General features: G+C 54.2%; 8 protein-coding genes across 8 annotated transcripts; 3 read left to right on the forward strand and 5 right to left on the reverse strand.

The window, feature by feature from the left end:
* Positions 1 to 334: 334 nt before the first annotated feature.
* On the reverse strand, positions 335 to 1,471 carry PG986_008343 (uncharacterized protein; the record flags this gene model as incomplete). The annotated part of the gene is made up of 4 exons (XM_066844565.1): positions 335 to 475; positions 683 to 832; positions 1,210 to 1,341; positions 1,439 to 1,471. The coding sequence occupies 4 exons, from the start codon at positions 1,469 to 1,471 to the stop codon at positions 335 to 337; spliced, it is 456 nt and encodes a 151-aa protein (XP_066700677.1).
* Positions 1,472 to 2,656: 1,185 nt separating this feature from the next.
* Positions 2,657 to 3,830, reverse strand: PG986_008344 (uncharacterized protein; the record flags this gene model as incomplete). The annotated part of the gene is given in 3 exon segments (XM_066844566.1): positions 2,657 to 3,093; positions 3,150 to 3,482; positions 3,497 to 3,830. The coding sequence occupies 3 exon segments, from the start codon at positions 3,828 to 3,830 to the stop codon at positions 2,657 to 2,659; spliced, it is 1,104 nt and encodes a 367-aa protein (XP_066700678.1).
* Positions 3,831 to 5,786: 1,956 nt separating this feature from the next.
* PG986_008345 (Mss4-like protein) lies at positions 5,787 to 6,574 on the forward strand (the record flags this gene model as incomplete). Its single annotated transcript, XM_066844567.1, has 5 exons — positions 5,787 to 5,801; positions 5,864 to 5,975; positions 6,043 to 6,183; positions 6,252 to 6,426; positions 6,490 to 6,574. The coding sequence occupies 5 exons, from the start codon at positions 5,787 to 5,789 to the stop codon at positions 6,572 to 6,574; spliced, it is 528 nt and encodes a 175-aa protein (XP_066700679.1).
* Positions 6,575 to 7,114: 540 nt separating this feature from the next.
* On the reverse strand, positions 7,115 to 8,571 carry PG986_008346 (uncharacterized protein; the record flags this gene model as incomplete). The annotated part of the gene is made up of 2 exons (XM_066844568.1): positions 7,115 to 8,422; positions 8,497 to 8,571. The coding sequence occupies 2 exons, from the start codon at positions 8,569 to 8,571 to the stop codon at positions 7,115 to 7,117; spliced, it is 1,383 nt and encodes a 460-aa protein (XP_066700680.1).
* A 625-nt stretch (positions 8,572 to 9,196) lies between these two features.
* On the forward strand, positions 9,197 to 10,423 carry PG986_008347 (uncharacterized protein; the record flags this gene model as incomplete). The annotated part of the gene is made up of 2 exons (XM_066844569.1): positions 9,197 to 9,258; positions 9,379 to 10,423. 2 exons carry the CDS (start codon positions 9,197 to 9,199, stop codon positions 10,421 to 10,423), a joined length of 1,107 nt encoding a protein of 368 aa, XP_066700681.1.
* Positions 10,424 to 11,295: 872 nt separating this feature from the next.
* On the forward strand, positions 11,296 to 13,194 carry PG986_008348 (uncharacterized protein; the record flags this gene model as incomplete). Its single annotated transcript, XM_066844570.1, has 6 exons — positions 11,296 to 11,624; positions 11,699 to 11,729; positions 11,803 to 11,950; positions 12,093 to 12,218; positions 12,290 to 12,896; positions 13,020 to 13,194. The coding sequence occupies 6 exons, from the start codon at positions 11,296 to 11,298 to the stop codon at positions 13,192 to 13,194; spliced, it is 1,416 nt and encodes a 471-aa protein (XP_066700682.1).
* Positions 13,195 to 13,528: 334 nt separating this feature from the next.
* Positions 13,529 to 14,258, reverse strand: PG986_008349 (uncharacterized protein; the record flags this gene model as incomplete). The annotated part of the gene is made up of 2 exons (XM_066844571.1): positions 13,529 to 13,889; positions 14,008 to 14,258. The coding sequence occupies 2 exons, from the start codon at positions 14,256 to 14,258 to the stop codon at positions 13,529 to 13,531; spliced, it is 612 nt and encodes a 203-aa protein (XP_066700683.1).
* A 1,085-nt stretch (positions 14,259 to 15,343) lies between these two features.
* Positions 15,344 to 18,025, reverse strand: PG986_008350 (ubiquitin ligase subunit CulD; the record flags this gene model as incomplete). Its single annotated transcript, XM_066844572.1, has 2 exons — positions 15,344 to 15,401; positions 15,474 to 18,025. 2 exons carry the CDS (start codon positions 18,023 to 18,025, stop codon positions 15,344 to 15,346), a joined length of 2,610 nt encoding a protein of 869 aa, XP_066700684.1.
* Between the last annotated feature and the right edge of the window lie 345 nt (positions 18,026 to 18,370).

Consider the following 18,370-nt stretch of genomic DNA (forward strand, 5'->3'; position numbering starts at 1 on the left):
TATAGAGTGAAGTTGCGGACGCGTCGAATCCGTCATAAGAAGTATTGTACAGGGTGACACAGCCAAACAAAAGGCAACACTCGGTAACGTAACAATACAGCTCAATGCTGTGCCACAATATGGCGACACAGCGTCGACTGAGAAACGCAGGTCCATCCGTCATTGCCCAATCCGAGCCTCAACTCGCCGCGAATAGATCTGGAGAAGCACAAGCTCTCCGTGAAGGGGGAAGTTATCCTTGCCCAGCATATATACAATACTTGATACAAACCACCCGTGGCAAGACTGGTCAACCGGCGAGAGAGCAGAGAAGAAGACGAAACCAGGAAGTTGCTTAGCTAGCTTGCATGGCTCTCAGGCCGGCCTGGATATAGAGGGTAAACCAGCAGCCGATGCTGGCCATCCATACGAGGCTTCTAGCTGATGCGAACTTCCTGTTGTCCTGTAGGCGAATATAAATGACGTTGAACAGGGCCTGTAAGTGATCGAGATTAGCAGTTTCGTCCTTTTGAGTCGTTACAGTACCTCAAAATGTCTCCGTAAATTTCCTTGTTTCTATTTTTGAGGCCCAAATTTCCTCCAAAAGGGGCGGGAGAAGCGTCTAGGCCCCGGCTATAAAGAACTGGAAAGGAGGGACAGGAAGCTGGATATTAAGGGAATTCCGCGTATATGTGTTACTTACTCGGCTGCCGAGATAAGCGAAGCTCAGCATATTGATGGTGCTCACGGGCACCCCAGCAATGTTGGAGGCAATGACGGCCCCAGTGAACAGTGGCAATGTCTCGTAGCCGTTGGATGCAGCAGCTTTGCTGCGCAGAATTCGGCCTTTGGTCTAGTAACCCGCCCCCATATTCCAGCCAGTCAGTTATCTTGTCGTCTTCCGGAGCTCGCGAGGGCAGTAGTGGTAGTAGTAATTAGTGACGATGATGTATGCGTCGCTAAAGCTGCATGCTCCCTGGCCCGGCCTCCTGGGCCAGATACACAGCGAGAAGGCGAGCTTCTCCCAATCGCTACAGCAGTAAAGCAGTAGAAGCATCGCTTCTCGCATGTCGTGCTGCGATGCATTGCAGCTTGGCAGGAACACCGCAACTGGGCCGCGGGCTCTTTCCCGTCGGGCTCCACTCACTACCAACTGCCATCTTGCACACCGTCAAGGAGGAAAAGAGTCCGAGGAGAAGCCCCGGGGAGGGACAGACGAGATGGACTTACGATCTTGTCGACCTTGTCGCTCTTACTGATCGTCTCGTGGAACTCGCGCGGGTTGGCAGTATCTAGCTGGTTGACAGCGAGCATCTTGCCATACGTCTCGGCACCCACCACCATGATGTAGGCGAGAGGGATCTTTTCCCGGTGGAAGACGAGGGCACAAGGTTAGCTAAAGTACATAACCGTAACACAAATGATTGTTATTGACGGGAGGGACGTCGGCTACACATACGGAGAAGAGCGAGTAGTTCTTGTTCAGATCCATTTTGGGGGTGTTGAACGAATAGGGCCGGTGTTATTGGCAGAAGATGCAGCAGGTGGTTTCTAGGGTAACTGGTAGGTCTGAAATGCAAGACTTGTGAAGAGTTGGTGTTGTTTTGGATGAAGTTTATAGGGTAGACGAGAAGGGTGGAGAGAATGGGAATCTCTTCTGGGGCAAGGCACCCGGGTTTCGACACCTGCTAATATTTGGAAGGACCTGCTTATCTGGAGGTGTTCCTTCCCCGATGATTTGAGTCAATCACGCGACCGGGGAAGGGGGCTACTGAGAGGGCCAGCCCGGGGAGCCGAAGTGTGCATATCGAATTGATACTGCAGACCCATGGCGATGCAGCGTCGTAAACGTCACTCGCTAAAGACTAGTTGCGGGTTAAGTCCGCTGCGACCGATGCTCTCCCGCCTCCGCAGCGCTCGGATCGTTAGCTATGTGGTGGAGTTGTAGTCCATGGATTTTTTCGGGGTTCCTAATGGTCCCGTCCGTAGTAGTACATGCAGTGGCGAGACCGGTGCATGTCATTGGTGAACGAGTTACCATCTTGAGTAAGCACGCACTTATACCCAGCACAACATCGCCTGCAAGCGGAAGCGAATTAGCCCGTGCCTTACCAGCTTGGCTGTTGGATTTGCAAGCATCGAGTTGAAGAGAGCAATACCTAGAAACTTGAGCGAGGCATATATTGGTGGTATTCATAAGGGAGAAGACGCCTAGCAAGTGATGATTAAATGTGTATTTTACTTGATTCATGGTTTATTATGATTATGCGTAAGTACGCATCAAGAAGTAGTGTTGAGCAGTCCCGTGACGTTTGCCCATGCAGCCTTCCATCGTCCCTGTGTCCCGACAGTCTCTCGTCCTTCGTCCGTTCATCATACTGTTATACTGCGACAGCTGGTCGCGAATGCTGCGTGTGGATCCTCCATCTCAAGTGTACAGCGAAGGGTGTAGTACATAAGTCGCAGGAATACTCAAAGTTGACCGAGTGATGACGTGAACAACATCGCTCAAAAGCAAGAAGAAGAAAATGGAAGAAAACTCCTCGTATGCTGTGCCCGTTTCCTTGCTCTCAAGAACCGTATCCTGAATCCCGGACGCAAAAAAAGCGCAAAGCCCCTAGTATAGATACATGCGAAGCGCACAAAACTCGTGCGAAGTGGTTTGTTGGAACAGAGCTTATGAGCTTGGTGAGCTTTGGGCCTTCTTGGCCTCGGCTACGACGGCATTCTCAGCGTTCTTTCGCGATCGCTCGTACTTCAGCGAAGTATCGCCCTTCCACATGGTGCCCAGGAAGCTGTCCCAGAAGGTGAAGAAAGGCTGCGAGAAGTTGGTCTTGATGCCCCAGCTTTGGTGGTGGATGTCGTGGTAAGCGGCGTTGTTGGCCGAGATGTGCTGCAGGGGATCCCACGGCAGGGAGTATCCACAGTGGTCGTCGACAGTCTTGATGGTCGATGCGGTGAAGAAGACAATGCCCTGGCGCGCGGTCATGAAGGACAGCTTGTACGCAATACCAGCGCCCAGGGTGTCGAGAAGGAATCCCTCAAAGGGGTGGTTGTAGAGGGCTCCGTAGGCATAGGGCACGTATAGGCGGTGGTGGCGCGAATGGAAGGTAGCTGTGTGATTTGGTCAGCGGAATGTCAGTCGAGTCAAACGTGCAGTTTCTACATACCATACAACCACTTGTTCGTGTGCATGATGCGATGCAGCCAGTATTGCCAGGTATCGAGGAAGAGGAGTGCAATGCCGAACTGCATGGCCGGGATAACCATCCAGAAGATAGCCTTGGCCACAGCGATCTCCCAAGCGGCGAAAGCCGGAACGGTAGATCCATCAGGTCCGGCCAATCCGGTCGTCAGGAAGGGGTAGTGGCCGCCCGAGAGAGCTCCGGCAAGCAGCGGGTGCGTCGCCGACATGCTCTTGGCCATGCTGCTTGCGTTGATACCGAGAACAGCAAGCACGGAAGGCAGGGCTCTCTGTGCGAGTCTCACGCGCGTCGCCCAGACTGCGACATCGTACTCCTCCTTGCCGTTGTACTCAGGGGGTCGAGGTAGGCCAGGACTGCGCCGACGCCCATCTGGATGATCTGCTGCAGGATGACATCGCGGAAGACTTCGTATCGTGAGGCGCGGTTGCGGGAGGCGATCTCGGCGGGCGTGTGCAAGCGGTATTGCGGAAAGAGGTCGAAGGTGTCAATGAAGTGGAAGATGCCCGAGACGACCCAGTATGCGACGACTGGCGCCATCAGCGATACGTAGAAGTCGTCGACGCCGGGGATCAAGCTCTGGACTTCTGTGAGTTCGTAGGTAGGCAGCGGAGGCAGTGCCTCAGGCAGGGTTACGTTGGCCGCCATGACGACGTCCATCGAGAGAGAGAGATGCCCAAGTCGCGTCAGGGTCGTGTCGGGTGGTGGATGGGTGGGGAGTATTGGTGGTTTACAGGGCGGGTGGACAGGTCCAGAGAGTGGACAATTATAAAAAGGTTTCGGAAGGGTCGGGAGGAAAAAGGAGTGTGTACGACTTTGGCAAAACGGCAATGGCAAAAAGGTGAATGAGATTAGAAAGATTGTCGAAGGGTCGGGCAGTTTTTGAGTTGTAGATGGGAAGCAATTTGGGGGTAGCTCGAGGAGGATAATGCGGATGATTAATCGGGTCAAATGCCCAATGCGATACTAATAGATGGATCAATGGACGCAATGCGATCGATGGACGATGACTGTTGCTGTCGCTCTCCCTTTCTATCCCCGAGAGGCTCCGAGGGCCTGTCTCCTTTATCAATCTCGCTTGCTCGGCCCAGCCGTGCTTCCCGGACTCCGAATCAGCAGTTTGCAGGCCAGCACGGAGCACAGTAAGGCGAAGACGTCTGACGATGGCTTTCTAATTGTGGCACGATCGGGGGCGGATGTTCATTAGGAGGCGATGTGCTGGCTTTGCACACTATCATCAGTTTCACTGTTCTGCTTATTTCTCGCTCATATCGGTTTAGGGATGTAGTCAATGCGCCCGCTCATGAATTGACTGAAATGAAGTCCGATTGATGGTGGCAAACCGTCATCCCAACTCGATGTGGATGGCATTGTGTGGACTTGTGGTACCGCATCTCAGCAGCACACCAATCAGCGCCGCGACTGAGGCCCGCACCCACTTGGGATGCGTGCGCTTATGTAAAAAGGGATACACGCTGGGTTTCGGTATTCCATGGTATTGCGTGCAATTTTGCATCAGATGGCGGGTGCCAGATTTATTCTCCTCATTGTGAGTGAATAATTAACCTACATACACTGATGTCAGCTTAACTTACGTCTTCGGGTACGTAAGGCACCAATCGCAAGCGAGCCATGGATAGATGTCCAGCATTGATGCCGTAAATGCGAATATTGGGAACTATCAGATTTGAGGCTGGAAGTCGGCCAATACCAGCGCCACATGCACTAATCTCACTAGTCATCCTCTAGCAATGTACATCCTTTTGCAGCCAACATCGAATTTTGCCTTGTTGATGTGCAGTAGAGTCCGCAGCTATCCCACATGGTGCATAGTTGATGTTAGGTAAGGATGCAGGATGTAGTGCTAGCAGCCAAAGACTCAGACCAGAAGCATTGGACATTTGGGTCTGGTGAGAGTGCCTTTTACAGGACCCCGAACTAACCAAATCTAGCACCATAAGCTCTCCAACTCGATATTGACCTCGGTCGAAACTGCATAACGCCCAAGTGTGTGCAGGCAAACACTCAAAACCCAAAGAAACATTGTAAACATAATGACTGGAAACCATACCTGTCTTTATGTCTGCGGCCATCGGTAGAAGGTTGGCTGTTTAGGTGGTAAAGATGCACAAGACCTTACTCCGTACTGCTAGTAAGACTCTACAGCAGCCCTGGAGCTCAGAAAACAAAATCGAAAGAAGTCCCTCCATTGGCTGGCTGTTGTCCATTCAATGCTGAGTTCAGCGCCTGGCGAGCCCCACTGTAATCTTTTCTGCCAGGCCAGGCCAGCCTCTCTCCAGGTGCAAAAATTGCTGGTCTGGGCCCCCTCTGTTGCTCCCTACCACTGCCTGCACTGCCTGCACTGCCTATGGCCTTTGAGAGAGCGCCTGTGGGGTGAAAAGCCAGAATCAGACTCTGCCCCTCATTTGGCAAAAGCCGCCCCTCGCTAGACTGGATTATTTTTCCCACTTCAACGAAGCCATACCCGACCGACGGCTTTTTTCTTGTTTCCCTCTCCTTCGTCTCCCTTTGCCATCCCTTGCCAACGCTCTCTTTTTTGACCCTCTACATCAACATCTCTCCTTCAGCAAATCAACCGTCAACATGATTATCTACACTGTAGGTCGCCCCGCGCAATACCACACGCTCATGACCCTCGGCGTACTGACCCCGCAATCCAGGATATCTTCAACGGAGCCGAGTTGATCTCGGACTCCTACGACCTGAAGGAGGTCGATGGCGTTGTCTACGAGGCCGACGCGAAGATGATTACCATCGGCGCTGTCAACGTCGGTACGTTTTTGCCATTTTTCTTAGGTATCTGCTTCGATGCTTAGTTCTAACCCCGCCATCTGAACAGACACTGGTGCCAACGCTTCCGCCGAGGAGGCCGATGAGGGTACCGACGACTCCGAGGAGAAGAAGCTCGATATCGAGTACTCCTTCCGCCTGATCAACCTCGGAAAGTACAACAAGAAGGATTACCTTGGTCACCTTGGCAGTAAGCAATCCCCCGATCCGCCCCGTCTCTGGGTCTTCAAAACTGGCATACACTGACGAGCTTCGCAGAGTACATGAAGAACGTTGCCGCCGCCATGGCCGAGCAGGGCAAGCCCGAGGATGAGATCAACGACTTCAAGGCCAAGGCCCAGGCCTACGCCAAGAAGATCCTCCCCAACATCAAGGACTACGATTTCTACATGAGCGATAACGAGGACAACGATGTTTCCGCTGGAAAGTGCATGTAAGTTAAGCTCCCACCTGGTTTTTTTGTTTGCTCTCCCGCTAAACATTTTTCTTTTCATAGGCTTGTCTTCGTCAACTACCGCGAGGATGGCATGACCCCTTACTTCACCTTCTGGAAGCACGGCATGAAGGAGATGAAGGTTTAAGAACCTGAATTGAAGAGACGGGGCGCATGGGAAAGTGGATATACTGGGTTAAAAAATCCCACACAAAAGGAACTTTGGGGTGATAGGCTTTTGATAATTTCGCCATTATGCGATTGCTCGTCATATAGACTTAGCCTGTCGCCAAAAGTGCCAATGGCAACTTACGAAATCTCAAGCATTGATGACTAAAACAAGCGCGGCTCAAAATTGCTGAATATTGGTTTCTGTGCGTACGACACGCTGATGTATGTGGTTCAACGTAAGGCGTCCGGCCGCATGTCAGTCGTGCCTCTTATCCTGGCTTGATTTCATATGGTCCCCCTGGAGCTTTCATTCTTATAGAGCTATCTGCAATGTGCATATATATACGTGACCTGACCTTTTGTAAAGTTGCTATGAACAAAATACTTTACGGCCAGTATTTATCCAAACCTCGGTTTTGGTCGGATTGGTAACGGCTGTATCACTTGAAGGCCCCCCTTTCTATAGTGAGCACTGTTTCTTGAGACTATAAACTCCAAGTTGGCCCCCTTTGATGGACTAAAACTTGGGCCTCGTGCTCAGCGGCACGGGCGGAGGCGCATCGTCTTCCTCCGTTGAAGAGGACTGGATTGGCCGCTGTGGCGGCGGCGGCGGCAACACCGCGGGCTTCTTCTTGGGCGGTGGCGGTGGCGGGGCCGGCTTCTTCTTGGCCACGGCGGCGCTCAGGGAGCTGCTGAGCTGGCCCATCATCCCGCCTGCCCCGTTCCCCGACCCTGCCGTCGTTTGCGCTGTACTTTGACTCTTGCTATTGATCCCGGCCGGTTCCTGCTGCTGCTGGGCACCAGCACCAGCGGCTGCCGCTGGGGCCACGACCCCGAATTTTTGCCCTAGACTGTTGGCCGTCCGCAGCCCGCTCGCGACCTGGTCGCCGTGCCGCTGCCGGAAGTTGTTGGCCGTGCCGGCCGCGGTGCGGGCTTCGGAGAAGGAGACGGAGGACGGGTTCTTATGGAAATTGGAGGCGGTGCGGAGGGCGGCTTGTTTCTCGGCCCAGGTGGTGCCTTGGCTGGCCGAGCCTGTCGTCTTTGCTGGTGCTTCCGCCGTAGGAGTCGTGGCAGTATTGTTGGCGGTAGAGGACGAAGAGGAACCGCCTCCGCTGCCGAGTCGCGAGAAGCGGGCGGACAGGTCGTTCATGTGGGAGGAGGCCTTGCTGCTGAAGCTGCTGCTGCTGGGGGACCCGGTTCGCGCGGGTGGGGGCGGCGGCGTGGTGGCGGAAGAGGAGGATTTGCTGCCGCTGCCTATGCCGAAGCCGGGGACGGAGATGCCGGCTTGGCTTAGTCTGCTGACGGCGCCTTGGTTCAGGTTGCCGGAGGAGGCGGACGGGAGTTGGGCGTGGACTGGTGATTGGGCGCGGTGGACGGGAGAGCTGGTACCCGAGCGCGGGGGTAGTCGAGGAGGGAGTGATGGCGGAGCAGCAGAACCGCCCCGGGACGGTGGTAGTGGCGGTGGTGCTCTCGCTACCGGGGGCGGCGTCTGGCCATCGCCTCTTCGGCTCGGCGGGGGCGGCAGGTGCGAGGTAGATAGTCCCGTGGTGTCTACTCTATACGGCTTCGGCGGTGATACCGGTTCGTCCACTCCTTCATCCTGCTGTTGCTGTTGTGTTTGGTATGCCGACCCCGGCCGCGGCGGTGGTGGAGGCTTGCCAGATGCCGTCGTCGTCGTCGAGTAGGGCACCGACGGCGGTGGAGCTACTGTTCGTTTCGGGGGCGGTGCGAAGGTTGACGGGTCTTTGAGAGAGGTAATTGGCATCGCCTCATGGTTAGCGGACCTGGAGGCCGGTTGGTCCCCGCCGCGACCCAGGAGCCCGGACTGTTTGATACATCATAAAAAGTCAGCGGTGTAATCTGAATGTTTGCTGCAAGAGCCGGGGTAGGACGACGTACGACCTGGCCTCTCAAGGTGGTCCCCTCCTTTTCGGGATGCCACCCTTTCTTCACGATACCTTTCCAGTCCGACATGGTCAACGAAGAAAAGAAAAGAAAAGCAAGGGTTATTGTCTGCAGAACCTAGGCATGGATGTTTGGTATGTAAGTGGTGAAGACGTTAGGATTTGAGGAATACACATTGATCTCGAGATACGCAAGCTTTAGCTACTATGTACCTAAGCAGTTCACCGACTGACTGACTCGGTGTATGCATTTTACCAAGCTCGAAATTAAATCGACCTGCCTATCAATAAAACGAATTCACCCTACCCATATGCAGAGGGATGACGTATCACTACTACAGTAGTACTTGGCTAAGCCACATGCCACATGCCACATGCCAAAAGAACCGCCCACCTGAACTTCTGAAGGTGTCAGCCAGACAGCGGCAAGCGGGAGCGGCGGTAGCGGTACATGTTCCAATGCTACAGGGGTTTTCCAGGGAGCACTCCTTAGCGACAGGGACCCCTCCCTGGAGCTAGAACCAAATATTGACATTTTAGCAAGCCCAGCTCTGGCAGCGAACCCGCGGAACCCGCTAACTAATTGCTGTCACACCATTCAATCAGTTGAATCAATCGCGATCTTCAGACCAAGACGCGTTATTCAGTCAAGCCATCGCCCGATCGCGAAACAACATTTCCTGAAACATGCCACCATGGCGGCGACGGCCACCTCAGATACCCAGCTCGTAACTGAGCATTTCGGCTACCCCCTGTGGTAAGCAATTGGCTATTGACCATCTTGTTCATCTTCTTGTGCGCCTAGAAGTTGCGACCTAGAATTGCATTGCTGACGGGCGTAAAAACTGCAGTCACTTATCGACGACATCATCAACAGTATCAACATCCTCGCCGAGCGCGCCCTCAACTCGGTCGAACAAGGTCTGCTGAACCTTCCGCCCGCGACGCTGGGCTTCAAGCCCGTCAAGGCGAAGAAGGGACAACCGGCGCAGCCCGCGCTGGACCCGGAGGAGTACGCCGACCAGGCCAAGACGGAGATCGAGTCGGGCACCCACCAGCTCGAAACGTTGCTGTGCACCAACATCGACCGCAATTTCGACAAGCTCGAGCTTTATGTCTTGCGCAACATCTTCAGCGTCAAGCCGCCGGACCTGCGGAACTACATCCGCCTCAGCCACTACGATGGGCTCGATTTCTCGGCGGCACCTTCGGCGGCAGAAGCAGCAGCGGAGGCAGACGGACAACAACAGCTCGCCAACAGCGACAAGTCGACGCTAGAGTCGATTGGCCAGTTACGGAAGAAATTGCGGGAGAGTATGCGCCTCAATGCATTATTGCACGCCGAGCAGGAGCGGAATGCGCGCCTCGTGTCGGATCTCCGGGGTCTCCTGGGCATGCATGGCGACGTCAAGACAGAAGAGACCAACAGCAGCCAGGAGCCGTCAGAACCTGCGCCCCTGGCCTTCTTGCACCAAAAGGTCGGCTCCCTGAAGGCTGCCGGCCCGGATACACCCCTGAGCACGACGACGGCCTTCACGCTGTCGCAGCTGCAGGCGCTGCGTGCGCTTTCTACGTCATTGCGCACCATGGCCCCCGATCTCGCACCGACGCCCAACTCAGAGGCGGAAGGTGCCAATGGCGACGATGATACCGCCCGGAAGACCTGGCGCCGCGAGAGAGTCAACTACGTGGAGAGCGCGACGCGGCGGCACCTGGAGCATGTGCAGGGCCTGGAGTTGGGCAGGGACGGCGAGGTGCGGGATGGAGAGTGGCAGGGCGAGGGCAGGAAGCTCGCCATGGGCGAAGTGGAGGGTTTGGAGAGTTTGGTGGCTCTCCTGGATGGCGAGTCTGGCCCTCCTGCATCTAACTCGAAGGGAGGAAGCCCACAGGAGGACGAGGACGAAGCTATGGATGAATCATGAACATCCAAGTGGCGCGGCAAGGCCAGGGCTTACTTTCTGGGTTTTCTCACCTGGGAATTCGACGATGTTACGGTCATGCTTTTTCAAAGACTACAAGGCAGGCGTTAAGGAGTCAATAGGGATTTGTCGTCGTTGCAAATTGCAGCTGTCAGGATGAATTTGCCTACTTATATACCATCATGAACCGGTCGGCGTGTGAAACATCAAATGGTTCCTATATACACGTTCGCCCGCTCCCTATCTCATGGCTTCGACTGTTACTTCCAGAGTCATGTGTCGGTAAGCGAATGCTTGGGATTCTCAGTTGGAGCAGACACATATTCTGTGTGGGTTGTTTTCTAGCTTATCACTGCGGACGTTCATGAGAAATGGAAGGATACCTACTTGATGACACTGAACCAGCCCGGCCATGTTCTGTCCGTATCTCGGCTTGACGAAATTTATACGATACCCTATCTATGCTGCGTTGGAGGAGGAGGCGCCGAAATACCCGACCCCACTACCCCACACCTCCCCGTCAAGTACAATCCATACTATTAGTAAACTATCGCGATAAGCCATGGGCCTTGACTGCCCCGGCTTCGGCTGAGTAGTGACAAGTTCATATGTAGACCCGATAGCCGGGCCATTCTGAGAATACTGGATACAGTAAGAAACCGTTTTGGTCAAGAACACACTTCAGCTTCCTTTGTCTTATCAGTTACAACCATATATACCAGCCCCTCGAGGGACACAAACTCCCCTCCTTCCACTCCAAGGCGAGCACATTTATTTATATATATCTATACATATATATATATATACATATATATATATATGCCTGATTAGTAGTGTCAAGAACTACTCGCTCGCAGGCCGGACAACACAACAGCATGATACTCTTCAGTCCCGCACTCGCGGGCTGCGTCCTGGTCGCACTCGCCGTATCCTACATCTGGGTGAGTCTAGCATCGCCTCTGCGCAAGGTCCCAGGCCCGCGCCTGTCGCTCTTCACCTCGTGGGTTCTTAAGTGGCATGAGTTCCACGCCCACCGAACCCAATATATTCACCGGCTTCACTTGCAGTACGGCCCTGTAGTGCGGATCGCACCCAACGAGGTCGCCTTCGCGTCCGCCGAGGGCGTCAAGGAGATCTACGGCTCGGGAGGCAGCGGCTACGATAAGACGGAGTTTTACAACTTGTTCCAGGTGTACGGGAGGAGGTGAGTGAGGGGTTGAAGCCTGGGGCTTTAAAAAAAAAAGATGTATAAACTAACTCTTTTGTTTTCTTCTCTAGGACCATGTTCAGCACTCTGAACAAGCAAGATGTAAGTCGAGGGGGTAGAAGCCGTGGTTTGAGAAAGTAGCCCCTTTAATAATAACCGTTGCATATGTACACAGCATGCCAAGAGGAAGCGAGTTCTGGCGGATCGCTACGCAAACACAAATATTCTGCGCTCGGCTTCCCTGGACGGGATCAAGGAGCGCTCCAGGAGATTTGTCGATCGATGCTCCAAGTCGCTAGGTGGCAGTATCGACCTTTTCGTGAGTACCCCCTTTTACCTCATACGACGTGTCTGCCCGTGAGATCGAAGCTAATTGAATAACCCCTGGACCAGATTTGTAGGTAACATTAGGGAGGAGGTACGACTCACATAACATCTGCTTATACTAATATCCATTCATCCCAGGCCTCCATGATTATGCGTTTGACTGTGTCAGCCATCATCTTTTCCACCCTTACGGGTCCGATTCGCTTCGGGACGAGGAAGACGAGAAAATCATGCTGCAGGTCGCTTTCGACGATAGCCTTCAAAGTGCGTGGCTTCACCAAACGCTTACTGCATCCCTACTCTATTGAGGATATATATATTGACAATCCAAACAGACCGTCTCCTATCTTACTACAATCCCGGACTTCACGCTATAATAAAAAACGTTCTGGCGCTCTTCTCGAAGCCTAGGGAGACCCCGTTGGCAGACAACCTTGTCCTTTCCGCCACGTCGAAGTCCGACCCCCTCGAGTTCACCCTGCTCAGTCGGATGCAGGACAAGAACTACGATCTGGAGCAGCTGGACATGGCCGCGGAATGCACCGACCACATGGCCGCTGGCATCGATACGACCGGAGACGCTCTCTGCTTCCTGATGTGGGAGATCTCCCAGCCCAGATCCGCGCACGTCCAGAAACGACTACAGGAAGAAATCCGGTCTGCTGACCCGTCCACGCCCTTCGACAAGCTGCCGTACCTAGACGCCGTCGTCATGGAGGGGCTGCGCTGTTTCCCCGCCATCCCCATGTCGCTGCCGCGGTATGTGCCCTCCGGCGGCCGCACCATCGACGGCTACTATATTCCCGGGGCTACCATTGTCAGCGCGCAGGCGTACTCGACGCACCGTATCGACCAGGGCGTGTTCCCGGAGCCCGAACGGTTCAATCCGGATCGATGGCTTGAAGAGACGGGGGATCTGGAGAGGAAGCGGCTGTTCTTTGCGTTCGCTAGCGGTGGGAGGGGGTGCATTGGGAAACAGTAGGCTTTCTCCTCTTTATTTCTCTTCCTTCCAATAAACCACGTCATGGCCCCTTGTTATTCATACTTGACTAACCACTACAACAGTCTGGCGCTGGCGGAGATGAAGACTTTGTTGATAGATGTTTACTCCCGATTCTCGACTCTACCGGAAGAATCGATGACAGATGGGGATATGGAGATGTCGGATCAGCTAATTTCATCACAGCCGAAGGGTCAGAAATGCTGGATGGAGCTTGTTTCGCTTGGGGATACATCATGAGAAACCAGGGAACTATCCATCAGACGTATGTCCTTTCAAGGCGTTTGGCCGAAGACAATCTGATAGAAAAAAGAGTCTCTGTGAATACGATATTATTCCTATGTTTACCAACGTTTAAGTATCAAATTGTAAATGAACAACAAATGAACGCACACGATACAGAAGCATAAGTGGTGAGTAAGAAAGAAGTAACTTGATTCGTTCATTCATTCGTCAGGGGAACATTACCCCATCATTGTTACACTATTGATACACAGCGACGAGCCGCCACTATTGAGAGTAAGACATACACTGGGTGGTCCATTTCGGAATCCCAGCCTCCCTTCTTCCCATCTTAGTACCCCTCCGACTCCCGCGAAGCCTGCGTCACGCTCTCGGGCGCCAGGTTGCCCTCCGCGGAAATGGAATCCGGCACCGACTCGGGCGTGTAGTACTCGGACCCCTTGAACTGGCCCTTGTGGCGCATCTTGCTGTCGCTCGCCACGTTGGCGCCCGCCGCCTCCCGGCCCGCCTCCAGGGCGCTGCCGCGGTCGCCGTGGCCGACCTCGCGGAAGGCGTCGCCGCCCTCAGAGGGTCGCGGGGCTCGGCCGGAGCCCACTTCGTTGGCGTTGTCGTAGCCGCCCAGGTCCCGCTGCTGGCGCTCGTACTTTTGCTCGGGGCCGCCTTGGCCTTCGAAGTGCTCGCCTCTGGTTTGGCTGTGGTATAATCGTATTTAGCCTCTTGAACCTTCTACGTACATGTCCATCTTCCGTCGTAGTGGATTAAACGAAAAAAAAAAATGAGAAGGGCAAAGAGGAGACAGAGAAAACTTACCGTCCACGAGCATCCACCTCACCCCCCTCCTCGGGCGGGATCCGCTTGTTGTAGCCGCGGTTCGTGCTCAGGTCCGCGTCGTAGCGGACCTCGGCGCCGGGGAACTTGTTCTCGACGCGGGTGTCGACGCCAGCCTCGTCGTTGACGCTCGTCTTGCCGTGGCCCGTCTTGGCCTCGTACGTGTTCAGGTCGCGCTCCGCCTGCTCGGCGACGTTGCGCCAGTGCTGTTGGGTGTTTCCTGGGGCGGCCATTTTGTGTGTGTGTGTAAGATGTGGTTGTGTTTGTGATTGTGTGTTTCGCGGTGTGGTCTGATACGACTAAGTTATCACGAGTTGAGTTGTTCGAGTTGATGTGTTGGTAGATTGTATTGATGAATTGATAGAGTATTTTTCTGCTTCTATCGCGGACATCCAGCGAGTATATATCTTGACTTCGAACGTATCCATCCCTCCTCCTCCAACCCAAGATACCCGACGTCACCAGCACCTCCAGCCCTTTCCTTCCCCTTCAGCCCCTCCCCGAGAGATCTCTGACGTTACCATGAAATCATAGCCGGCCCTCATCCTTCGTCCAAGTGGAAATGAGCTGACGGGAGGAGCGGATGCGTGAGATTGTCTAGATGCTTCAGCGGAGGGGGTCTTTTGGAGAAAGGCTGAAGGAACTGAGGAAAATGGCCTATGTGTGCCCATCAACAGAGTATCAAACAGAGTTTATGACTTCATACCCGAAGCTTTTGCTCCGACGGGCCTTCTGATCTTCGCTCACCGTTGGTGGGAACACCCCCGCCAGCTATCTATCTGCATTCCCATAATTCGATGACTGCTGGCGCGACTCCACTTGGAATGGCAACTAAAGATCGGCAATCGATTCATGCTTGCTGCTTGGCGCTCATCACGATCCCAAATCCCAGAGCCGATCGCGTCAATGGAATCCTCATTCGAATATTGGGGAATATTCACCTTGATGGAATTGGAAAATTCTGCGGCATTAGAAGATTACATCACAGGTTCTCTTGAGCGCATGTGATTATCGCGAAGAGTTGACATGGATCGTCTCGCTGTGCAACTTCTTACATATGTGCTGTCGAAGCCTAACCCCTTACTCTCAGAGTCCAATAGACAGGCCAACTATCGATTCCGAACATGACAGGCGACGTTGATTACCGCTGTCTTGCACGCAACTCTAGGCACAGCCAAGGCCAGTAAGCCAATTCGCCTCAATAGGGCAATGAGCGTGACGTTGTTGTTTGTACGCTGGCCAAGAATGTCTTCGCTGTCGGTCTTACGATATCTACACCACGGTTACTCTCAACACCAAAGTTACACACACACCAAGTCTACGCCAGATAGGTGTAAGAACCACCTTCTCTCTCGAGGTAGTCCTTCTCGATGAGCCTACAAATCATCATGTTAGCCATTGCATCGTGTAAACCAGAAAAGGGGGCAATAGTCGTAGCAAAAACGTACTTCTCGATGTTCTTCTTAATCTCCGTCGTGTCCACCGCACCTCGACTCTTGGTCTGGTTAATCACCTCCGCCACGAGGTTCGCGTGCGTCATCGTCTTGCGGCTCTTCATGATCCGCACGATGGCCGCCTGCGTCTCAAACTGCCGGTCCGCCGCGACCCGCTTGTGCGTGTCCTGGTTCTCTTCCTTCGTCTCCTTCAGCTGCACCTGGTTGATCTTGACCCGGCACCTGGGGTCCGCGAACCCCTTGTTCACCGTGAACGTGTCCGTCTCGCTCACATCCCGACCTTTCGGGCGCTTCGCCAGCACGCGCGCCTTGCCGCACGCCAGCGACTGCAGCGTCCGCGTGAGATCTTGCTCGTTCAGGCCCGTCGCTTCCGCGATCTGGGCAAAGGACAGAACCTCGTCGGGCTTGCCCTCGATTTGGTTGAACAGCTCTAGTACAACAGCCTGGTAGGCGCTGACGAGCAGCTCCTTGGGACCCTTGTTAAAGTGTGCCTTGACGACACAGTGCGCCAAGGAATGTTTCCATGTTAGACGCCTGCCTGTGTGCTTCCCGATGTAATACTTCTCAAAAGTCTCTATCTGTTTCGCGGCTTCATCGGGAAGACGAAGCTGTGTGTCGGGGTAGGTCGGCCATGCCGCCGCAGATAGAATACTAACAGTGAGGTCAACGCTGCTCTTATCCCGCCCGGTGTTCTGGAGCCATGACTTGTAGGAAGCCATCTCGTCGCGGGCCAGCTCTTGGTCCTTGAACATCTGCTCGAGGTTGTGGGTGAAACTGGAGCCGCACTCGCTCTTGAGCTTGGTGAGCATGCTCCTCTCCGCATCGGCGCTGGCACTGCGACTCATCAGCAGACGCCGCGCCAGGTCTTGCTTGTAGAACGCCTCGAAGACGTCCTTGCCCTCGATGAATCTGAACAGCTCTAGCGCTTGGTCTAGTTGTCTATCCAGCTCGGCGTCTTCATCGCCCGTGCTTGCCTGGCCGCTCCGTTCGGCTTCTGCACGGTCCTTGTTGTCCGACAAGAGCGATTTTGGAATGGTCTTGAGACCGCCGCGTAGTAACATGTCGATATACTTCGCAATCATCTCGCCGACCTTGGATGTACCGGTCTTCCAAGAAGACAAAATCTTTTTGTCGTTGATGAAGCTACCAAAGGCCTCTCTCAGCCCATATGTGAAGTCGTCGTCCTGATTGAACGCATCCCGGATCATGACGTCCAACGCTCTCCGGAATTCGAGTAGTCGCACCACCATTTCGTCTCCGCGTGAAGTATCATTGACGATAGAGGAACCCGTATTTTTGATGTAATCTTCCCAGGGCTCCTTCAGACTCTTCTGGATGCTCGAAAGGCGCAGAAGATCGTACAATGCTTTCATAGAATCGATGGCATTGTCATCAATGAGCTTCCCAACGCTGCCACTGTCCAAGAGCTTCTCAGAGTAGTCCTCGATGAGAATCCCATGGGCCTTTTCCATGAGTTGCCTCTTCGTCGTGCTGTCGAAGTTGTAGGCGTTGCATCGGTGGTCTTCGGCCTCCAGTAATCGCTCGCACGCCATGATGTACGACTTCAGGGACGCCGTGCTCTTCTCCTCGGCAAATTCCTTGAAGTAGCTTTCCGATGTTTCCAGGAAGCGCGGCTCAAAGGACTTGCCATAGATGTTGAGGACATTCAGCATGGAGATAGACTCCTTCAACAGAGTAGCATCAAATAGTTGATCTCCCCTCCGGTCCAAGTCCACCAACTCGCACATGCCCTGCAAGACCATAGGTCCAATCCTCGAATTGACAAATACCATCCTTCTGAACAGTTGAATCGCTAGGTCGTTAAGCTGCGGCAACTCTTTCGAGCTCAGAAGGAACGACCTGTCCAGAAAGCTGAACGTCGAGCGGATGGTTGCCGATTGGAGATTCCACACCACCCAATGCTTGTGTACACTCCGCAGCGCCTCGATATTTGAGGAGCCGGCGCCAGCTCTGATCGAGTCGGACAGGGTCCCGTTGAGGTAGTTCTCGCAATGCTCACGCAACACCTCGTAGAGCTTCTTAGACTCGCCATACCGGCAGATGTCCTCAACGCCCCGGTACAGCTTCGCATAAGGCTGCACCGGTTGTTGCCGAGCGAAGATGGCCTGCACGGCGACGTCCAGCTCGCTCCATGTTTTGTCGTAGTACTCTTCGAGGTCGTTGGTGCGGCTCACGGTGCGCAGGTTCTTGATGACGAGCTTGCGGACGCCATCCTGCGGGCGGATGGCGGAGCGCGGTTTCGTCAGGTCGACGATCTCCGGCCGTTTGCCCAGTAGCTTGCTCATCCTCTGGGAATCGGACGCCGTCGTCGGGGCGGCGGCGGGGTTACTGCCTTGCCGGGCGCGTTTGGCGTCTTGTTCGGATCCGCGGGCGTCGGACTGTCGTCGCTTGTATGCCAGAGCGCCCGATGACGAGGAGGACGATGCGTTGTTGTGGTTGCTGCTGCTCTGCGACCCGAAACCACCGTTCGTCGACAATCCGTGCAGGGGCGAGCTGGAGGAGTGGTCTGGTAGTGGCGGCGGCATTGACCCTCAAAAGAGATCATGCAACTACGTGTTACATGAATGTCGGTGTGGACAAAGGGCGCGGCCGGGGGGAGAAGCTTGCGATTAAATGGGGTACGTTGGAATTGATTCGTGAATGTCGTCCTAAAATCGTCAGGCGCTCTTCGGAAACTGCAACTCTGCCCTGCGGCGTTGTAGCGATTGAAGCTCTCTCCGGGGCTGACGTTGGGTGATGGATATCCATGATCTAATCACTAATCAGGCGCTGGCGGGCCGGGGCGTTTACGCCATTTAGGTCCTGTTAAGTCCGAACATCAAATTACAGCGGTACCGCGTAACGAGCACAGTTCGGGCTGCCTGCATTGG

Source organism: Apiospora aurea (genome assembly GCF_038362705.1).
Source record: "Apiospora aurea strain CBS 24483 chromosome Unknown utg000005l_segment0_segment0, whole genome shotgun sequence".
Taxonomy (NCBI): Eukaryota; Fungi; Ascomycota; class Sordariomycetes; order Amphisphaeriales; family Apiosporaceae; genus Apiospora; species Apiospora aurea.